Source organism: Ochotona curzoniae, unplaced genomic scaffold (genome assembly GCF_017591425.1).
Source record: "Ochotona curzoniae isolate NIBS_2020 unplaced genomic scaffold, NIBS_Ocur_1.0 contig_908, whole genome shotgun sequence".
NCBI lineage: Eukaryota > Metazoa > Chordata > Mammalia > Lagomorpha > Ochotonidae > Ochotona > Ochotona curzoniae.
The window spans coordinates 36,740,472-36,749,652 of NW_024466607.1; the positions used below are offsets into that span (position 1 = coordinate 36,740,472).

Genomic DNA, 9,181 nt, shown 5'->3' on the forward strand with positions numbered 1-9,181 from the left:
GTAAAAGATATGGGAGCACTTCTTTGAAGACTTTTATCCAAAAACAGTCAGACCTTGCAGAAGATTCAGCAGCAAGCACGAACACAGAGCATTGAAACCACTGCAGGAACATGGACATGGGAATGGCCAGGCAGGCAGGAGGCAGCAGTCACCAAGTCTCCCAACAATACTGGATTGCAGTCTCCCATAGTTCACTCACTCTCCACTCACCCATGCATAAAGAGTTCAGCACAGCAAGCACAAGACATTGGGAGGTTTAGCTGCCCCTGTTCATCGGTCATTCTCAGAAACCATGGACAATTGTGTCCTCTTCTGTTCAGCTAGCACCATGTTAATCCCGGACTTGCACTTGTCAGGGTGGGGTCTGGCTGGGACTCACCTATGTGACCACCCCAGGAGGTCCTTGACTTTGACAGGAAGGGCCTTGTTTCTGATGGGCCACCATTATGGGCCACAGTTGCATGTATAGTTTTCTCTTCACTGGGAGCAACCTGGATGTGAATGGCCAAATCAAAAGAGAATACAGTCATGTGTTCCTGTGAGAGCTGTAGGGACCCTTAAGCTTCACTTCAGGTGAGGACCCTGGGTGGGGGCCTGGGCATCTGTGTGCCCCAGCTGAGTGACTTCTTCAAATAAAAAGCAAATGTCTTATGGTGCTGTGTAAATTGGTAAGACGTTGCCCCCAGTTTTTGTCCTGCAGTCCTTACGAGCATCCTGGGAAGTCAGCTTGAAGTCACCTGGGTGAGACCCCATAGTCTGTGACCTGCGCTCAGATCTTCTCCCTCTGCTCTGGACTAGAGAAGATGGGTCTCCCGAGCTCCTGACTCTGGCTGACTGTGGGAGTCAGGTGGAGATGCTGTACAGCACTCAGCGACACAGCCTTGGATGCCAAGGCAGAGCCCCATGCGAAAAGATGGAGGACAGCTTGAGTGTGGGCATGCACGACACACGACTACAAGGTGTGCAGTGACCACTCCTGTTCCTGTCAAGCTCCCAAGCACTCACTTGTGAACCCTGGGGTGGGACAGAACAACACAATATGGGAGAGTCATAGAGGCTGTCACAACCCACAAGGCAAGGTTTGTCACATAAAGTTTTATGTCTGATTCAGTGCAATATCAATACTGCAGAGATATAAGGAGGGAAATCCCACCCTGGTGTAACTGTGATGACACGAGCCACAAGTTCCAGAAAGGAGACTGTAGAAACCTTCACAGCAGGTGAACAGGAACTCGCCAAGGGAACAGGTGTGGCTCTCGGGCACTCCACTGAAAGGCAAATACAACTGAAAAGTATGAACCAGCTTCCATGGGAGTGACGGGGGAGAAGCTACAACAATGTAGAAATACAGTTTCACTTTCATAGTAACAGCCCATTCTTAGTTACACACAAGATGTTGCCACTTCACAAGTGGAGAAAGAATGGGCTCCTAAGAAGTAGGCCGGAGCAGAAAAACATTGGGATGAACAAGGACCACAAGAAATTGTCACAGATCCTTCCCCAAGTGGAGAAGCAGTGAGTACGTGCTTGTCACGACAATCACGGCAGGGAGGTAGGAGCCCTTCTGGAGTACAGGTTTGAGCAGGCTCAGGGATCGAGGCAACGCACACTTCGGATTCCAAGGGTTGCTGCTCATCTGCTAGCTGTGACCGACTGACCTTGTCAGTAGGAAAAGAAGCCAGAGGAGAGCCACGGAGAAAGAATTTTGTGTCTAGTTAATATCTTCCAGGAAACCTACAGGTTACTCTGAAGCCATGGCAACAAATAATCTCTTTAAAGGTCTTGCGCATCTCCTGGCTGCGGAAGGCGTATATCAGCGGGTCAATCACAGAGTTACACATGATGAGAATGAGGTACATGTTGAAGTGAGACATGAAGCACGAGCAGTAGAGGTTCTGGGGGCACGAAATCATTAAGATGAGATGAAGGAAGAAAGGAGCCCAGCACACGATGAAAACACCCAGCAGCATGGTGAGGGTGATGGCGCCCTTCATGCTGGTCCTCTGGCGCACGGAACCGAAGCCGGGTGCAGCCGCTATCCGCTTGACATGGGTCCGCGCCAGGAGGAACATGTGGATGTACAGGGACACCATGAGGAACAGCATGGTGAAGAACATGGAGATGAGGCAAATGATGACGTACGTGGACTCGTAGTAGATGATGAATACGATGCCGCAGCCCGTGCAAAAGATCCAGATGCACGCAATGATCAGCCCCGAGCGCTTCGCCGTCATGATGTGGTGATAGCGCAGGGCGTAGAAGATGGTGACGTATCTGTCCACCGCGATGGCCAGCAAGCTGCACATGGAGGCCACCACGGAGATGCAGATCATGGAATCAAACACGTTGTCGATCTGTCGCACAAAGGCATCCTCGATCACCAGGTGCTTGTTGCTGATTAAGTAGATGGTGATGGTCTCCCAGGCGTTGGACATGCTCACCAGCATGTCGGCCACTGCCAGGCTGCACACAAAGAAGTACATGGGAGAGTGCAAATTCTTGTTCTTCGCAATCGCACCGATGACCAAGATGTTCTCCAGCAGGCTGATGAGCCCCAGGGTCAGGAACACCTCCACCGCGATGCCCATGCCTTCACATGGCGAAGACCTATTCTTGCCACTTAGTCCAGAATGGTTGCCCTCTGTGGCATTCAGGTTGAGGACCAAGAAAGGCAGGTGAGTTGAGGAATTCATTGCTGGAGAACAATGCTTCTCTGGTGGGCAGCAAAGTACTGTAAAAACAGGTTTGCCTGTGATCCAGAGAGCTTTACAATGTCCCAGAGAACCCCAACAGCATGCCAACAGCAAGAGCAACCCGAGAAAGGGGACCATGCACACAGCTCAGCAGAAAGTGGAACTAGGCTGGCTTAAGGTTCCGTTCTCACCTGCATGCAGGCTGAGAGCTACACACACACACACACACACACACACACACACACACACACACACACACACACACACACACACCCTGGTCCTCCTCAGCTCTCCTTCCTGGAAGAGTCGCCCTTTCTCACTCCTCTCTTACCAGCGTGGTGTTCATGTCCCTGTGCCCAGGACAGACTCATTTTTTTCTGCCAGGTGTCCCTGGTGCCCAGGGACACCCTCACAGGTGTCCCCACGGTCACACCTACAAAACCCCAACCCCACTCCAGGTGTTCACCATCCTAAAGCCACAGCATCCCACTTTTCTCGTTTTAGCTCAGGCGTCTCAGCAGGCAGGATATGAAGAGGGACAGACAGGTGCACGCTGCACGTTTGTCCTGACCCCTTTGCAGCCTGCAATACTCCGGTCTCCACAGCTCCAGACAGCGAAGACTTTAACAAGGCACTCGGCGGCTTTCCCGGAAAAACAAGGCGCTGAGCGAGACTGTCTTGGATGTGAAAGCTCGGATTACACGTGCGGGTTAATGTGGAGGAAAGCAGAATGCCGTGTTTCCCCCTCCGTAAACGTTTTTCCTGACTGCTACATCATGTGAACTTCCAAGAAGTTTAATGAGCAGACACTTTCAAAGTCCCACATGTGCAGAGCGTGAAGAAACCGGCCATTTAAGTGTACCAAGAGCCAGAGCAAGACTCCCAGCTCCTTTGTTGCACAATTTTCCCCTCGCGCGGTTTATATCTGAAAATCCCTTTGCCCTGCAAATTCAGAAGGCGGTTCCAGAGCAAGTTAGGATTGCTGCCATCAAGCCCATCAGTACGCATTTATGAGCAAGGGTCGTCCCTTCCGAATTTATGTCCAGGTCTACCATAAACATTAGAGCGGGGCGTTTTCAAAAATCACCGAGCAAGCCGACTGCCACCTCTTTGCTCCCGCTCACACGCAGCAAAAAACGGTTCTGCACTCCTCTCCCCGGCGATTTCCCGCACATGCAGTTGTTGCGGCTACTCACCGATGCTCTCCCTGCTCCGGTCCGCGCTGCACTTGTTGCCTTTCCGGGCCTGGGAGCGCTCAGCTTGGGCGCCGGGCGTCCCCGTGCGGTACCAACTACTGAGGACTCTGGGTCATCGCGGGACCCACTCATCCGAGCCGGCGCAGGGCGCGGTCAGCTGGCGCTCTCCAACCTTTACGCAGCCCGCGGCCCGCCCTCGAGCCCGCCCCAGTCCCGCCCCACCCGGCACCTGCACAGCCGCCGGGCGCAGCCCGAGAACCGGATTTGCGGTACCCAGTAGTGGCGCAAAGCCACCCGGCACAGACCCGCGCCCGACGCCCCTGCGCTGCGCGCCCTGCGCCCGGCTCCCCCGCGGCCACACGCTTGTCCCCAGCAATCTTTCCCCCAGTGGCTTGTTCTTTCTGCCATCGCTCTCTCTCGCTCTCGCTCTCTCTCCCCCCCTCTATCAGCCTTCCTCCCTCTTTGCCTCTCTTACACACACACACACACCGACAAATACTCAAGGATACCTCTGTCTCTCCGGTTCTCTGAAGCTGGCCCTCTGCGGGGCCGGCAGCCAGGACTGTGCACACCACACACTCTGCTGGCTGCCCAGCCGCTCGCTCATGCCAGCCTATATTGTCGCTCCAGCAGAAAAGGGGGGCGGGGGTCTGTGGTGAAATATCCAGGTGTTCAGTAACGGTTTCCGGACCTCGCATTTCTCTCACACCACAAACTCTGACCTTTAGCCCCCAGGGAGGATCGTTCCGTGGGTTGGAACAGGCAGATAGATGCACAAGCCCCGGAGCAAAACACGTAGGGCTGCATGCATGATCAGACGGGGATTCCAGCAAATAGATGAGAAAGGTGCCCCGAAGTTCAGTGACCCAGGGCCCCCGTGAGAGCCACAGAAGACCTTTCTCTATTGAGAGGTTGGCGGCATGTGCATATAGAGCAAACAGGAAGCCAGGAAGCAGGCTGAGGTCCAAGAATCCCCCTGTTTCTATCTCATGCTCAAGATCAAGTGACGCCTCTGCAACAGTGTCTATTGGAGATGCTCCTGCGGCCTCCTGCGGTGCTGCTCAGGAAGGTGTGCCTGTTTCAGCATCCTGCAGGTGCTGTACTGATGCTCTTACTCCTACCTACCCCTGGCACTATGGTTATGAAACACAGGGAGCCAACAGAGAGGTTCCCAGCACTGGACAGAGCTGAGCTGGCACTTGTAGTCTAGCTGTCCAGCTGCAAAGTCCACTGCCTCACCTGGCACAGCACCACCTCTGGACAGACCCAGTGGCCGCGAGCTTGATCCTTTTGAAACGCTGCTGATTCTGTTTGCTGCGGACTTGTCTTCCCACTGCCTTTCCGGCCCATGATGTACTTTAGGTTGTCCTATATGCTTTAGCAAAGCAAAGAAGTTGTTTTAGTTATTTTTTCTATTCTGAAACAGTTTAAATGGGGGTAGGAATTCTTTGCTTCTTATAGAAAATGATCAAACCACTGGAGCTAAGACACACGAAGCTCTTCAACTGCCTCTGTGCTTGGAAACTTTGTCTCCCAAAAAGCACCAGCATAGAATGCATAGCACAAACACAAAAACATGGCTACCAGGGAACTCCCAGACTCCTCAAAAACACTCTTCCACCTAAAGGTCAAAGGGGCCATGAAATAAGCTCAGTGCTTCCTTATGACTGAGTCTTGGACAAGACAGCAGAGACAACCTTCAGTCCAAATGCACAGAATGAATACATGCAGTCGAATGTTGATGGCTTCTAAGAGTCAGACGTACTTGGCTGCCACGTGACCCAGGTTGGGGTCCAGGAGACGTAGATGCTGGGAGGAGCTCAAAATGCAAGACGCTACAGTAAGCCAGTAATTCAGTTACAACTTCCTGAACCTCCAAGGAGGCCTACGTTGACTTACTGGGCCCTCTCCATAAGACTGAAAGGTTGGCCATTTTCCCATAGGGGTGGAATTTTGGACACCGCTTGGAAGGTGTCCAGTAACCGCTCTCTTAGTATCCGAGACTCACGTGCCTATGTACACAACAGGGTCCTAAAGATGTGTCGAGTTTCTACCCAGAAGGACTAAACATTCGTTGGGACCCTTCAACGCCCAGCATGATCCAGAGAGCCACGGGGAATTGTCCCAGTAGCGTGAGAAAGTCAGTCTTCCTCCCCCATCTGATGGAGAAGGAAATACAGGTTCTGGGCAGTCATAGGGTATCTTAGCTAGTGGCAGGAGTAGATGATCTGAATTGAGGCTTCTTCTTTTTTTTTTTTTTTAAAGATTATTTATTTATTGGAAAGTCAGATATACAGAGAGGAGGAGAGACAGAGAGGAAGATCTTCCATCCAATGATTCACTCTCCAAGTGACCGCAATGGCCTGATTCTATGCCGATCTGAAGCCAGGATCCAGGAACCTCTTCGGGGTATCCCACATGGGTGCAGGGTCCCAAGGCTTTGGGCCATCCTCGACTGCTTTCCCAGGCCACAAGCAGGGAGCTGGATGGGAGTAGAGCTGCCGGGATTAGAACCGGCGCCCATATGGGATCCCGGGCATTCAAGGCAAGGACTTTAGCCACTAGGCCACGCCGCTGGGCCCTGAATTGAGGCTTCTAAGCGGCCTCCGTGCTTACTAAACCCCTGCCATTGCCACACTGCCCGGAGGAGGAAACTAGCGGTGATAAGCGAGGAGCAGAGAAAGAATGAGAAATAAAGGTTAACAGATGAAAAGTCAGGAAGACCAAAAAGGACTACACGACCCAGAAGGGCTGAAGGGTGGGATGCGGTGGGCAGTTGCAAAGGCCGTGGGAAAGCAGCCAGCCACTGGTGCTTCATGGTCTATAGGAGAGATGCCAGACCCCATGCTGAGAGCCACAGGAAGCCTTGCAAGCTTTTCAACAGGAGCACAGCCTTTTAGATTTGTGGATGGAACCCAGCTAAGAGGGTGTAACCGTTCAGAACTGCAGTTTCAGACTAACTGAGGTCCAGGGATAGAACTGAGGATCATGGGTAAAAAGGGCTGCAGGTGCATGGCAGAGGTGTGCAGTGAGATAGAAAGCCCTGGGCCGGTTCATTGACCCACCCAAGCCCCGGGGACCCACCCCATCCATGCTCAGACTCAGCTCTCCACACAGCTGTGTTCCCCGATCCATCATATCAAGACGGGACATTTAAAAGTGCCAAGAACAAGTAGGCTACACATGCCACTTGGACTGTGAGCTTATTTTTTCTTCCCACATGATGCCACCAGAGAGACTTGAAGCTTGGGGCTCAACTTGCCGCGGAGTTGGAAGGGACAAAAGGTCTTTCCAAATTTCTTGCATTGTATTTAATGTTTGGCTTGTTTGCCAGAAAGACATGCCGTGTGTGTGTGTGTGTGTGTGTGTGTGTGTGTGTGTGTGTGTGTGTGTGTGTGATGAGCTGTGCCACATCCCAGCACACGAGTCAGCAGTCCCTAGATCCTCGTGAGGATTGTTCTTTAACTCCTGTGCCCCACTTGGACTTAAACATGACACTGTAGGCATCCCTTGTGCTTGGGTAAAGCTAAGAACACAGGAGACAAAACTGAATAGACAGTTCTTTCCTTGTAGAGGCTTGGCAGTCTCAGTGAGCCAAACCTGAGCGTGCTGTGTTCCTGCTGAAGGATATTTCTCACCCCAGAATTCAGATACCCTTTGGAAAGTCAGCCCTACATTCTAGAAAATTTTCTGACAGTATTTCAATCTTGCAATTTTTATTGGTTGCCTCAATAATTTTATTTAAGCGGTCTTGGCGTGGTAGCCTAATAGCTAAAGTCCTCTCCTTGAACACGCTGGGGTCCCATATGGATGCCAGTTCTAATCCTGATGGCCCTGCTTCCCATCCAGCTCTCTGCTTGTGGCCTGGGAATGCAGTTGAGGATGGCCCAAAGCCTTGGGACCCTGTACCCGCATGGGAGACTCAGAAGAGCCTCCTGGCTCCTGGCTTCAGATTGTTGTAACTCCAGCCGTTGTGGCCACTTGTGGGGTGAATCAGCAGAGGGAAGATTATAAAAATAAATAAATCTAATAATAATAATAGTAATAATAATGTTATTTAAGGCGGTTCTTCTATGCTACTTGTTACTTCAGTCTTACCCCATAACACTGCTTTTTTATCACATGATGTTCTTTCTACCCACGAATGCCTTCCTTCTCACCATTTCCTTTCTCCTCTAGACTGCTGCTTGTTCTTTGGTCCAGGCCTGCAGCCCTGCAGCCTTGCTGGGACTCTCCCCACCACCCCTGCACCTGCTGGGAGTAGCTGCCCACTTTTGCATGTACACGTGTCCTCCTAACTACTGTACAGCATCACCTGCCCCTTAGACTATGAAGCCTTGCTGAATGAAACTCTCTCTTGCTGGCCACAGGGACCAGAACTGGGCTCACCTCTGACCCATGGGTAAGCCCAGTGTGGCCTTCACAGCCCCTGGCCACAGGATTAGTTGAAAGATGAGTATGTGATGCAATTCAGACAAACAAAATAAAAATACACTTTTTCTAGAAACTTCCACAAAGACGGACTATCACTTTTTGGCAGTAGCTACTTCAAAAGTATGCTGTCTTACTTCAATGCATCACTTCAAGTTCTAAAACGTTCTATGTATTTCCGACTGCCGACTGGGCACTCCCCCAGACAGCCAGCATGAGGCTTGCTAATGTTCTCAGTATCAGACTGAGCTCAGGGCTCAGAGCGAAGCCAGGCCTGGGAGCAGGCACCTGGCTGCTGAGACACCCACATCTTTCATCAGAGTGCCCGGTACAGCTCCCAGCTCCAGCTCCTGGCTGCAGCTTCCTTCCAATGTGGACTTTAGGAGGCAGCAGAAAATGGCTCCAGTGATTGGCTTCTGCCACCGATGTGGGAGCATAGGTGGAAGTCTCGGTTCCTAGCTCTGGCCCTGATCCAGTCCCATTGTGGACATTCGTATATGCACCAGCAAAGGGAGAGCTTTCTCTATATATACCTGTGTATTTCCTCTTCCCTCAAATAAAAACAAAACCACAATAATAATAATAATAGGCCGGACATTGTGCTACAGTAGGCTAAATCACTACCTCCAACATCAGCGTCCCATTTGTCCCCTGGTTTGAATCCCAGCTGTTCTACTTCTGATCCAGTGCCCCGTTAAGGCACCTGGAAAAGCAATGGAGGATAGCCCACATGCTTGGGATCCTGAACCCATGTGGGAGACCCTCATGCAGTTCCTGGCTGCTGGCATTGGCCTGGCCCAGCCCCAGTTATTGCAATCATCTGGGGAGTGAAACAATGAAAGAAAGATCTCTTGGTATATC

At 51.6% G+C, this 9,181-nt stretch overlaps 1 protein-coding gene across 1 annotated transcript; it reads right to left on the bottom strand.

The window, feature by feature from the left end:
- Positions 1 to 1,572: 1,572 nt before the first annotated feature.
- Positions 1,573 to 2,837, bottom strand: MC5R (melanocortin 5 receptor). The gene has a single exon (XM_040995080.1). The coding sequence runs from the start codon at positions 2,829 to 2,831 to the stop codon at positions 1,716 to 1,718; it is 1,116 nt and encodes a 371-aa protein (XP_040851014.1). The 5' UTR covers positions 2,832 to 2,837; the 3' UTR covers positions 1,573 to 1,715.
- Positions 2,838 to 9,181: the final 6,344 nt, after the last annotated feature.

What these genes read in the sequence shown, in the direction of transcription:
- MC5R (XM_040995080.1), bottom strand. Translation starts at nt 2,831, where the DNA reads ATGGTCCCCTTTCTCGGGTTGCTCTTGCTGTTGGCATGCTGTTGGGGT.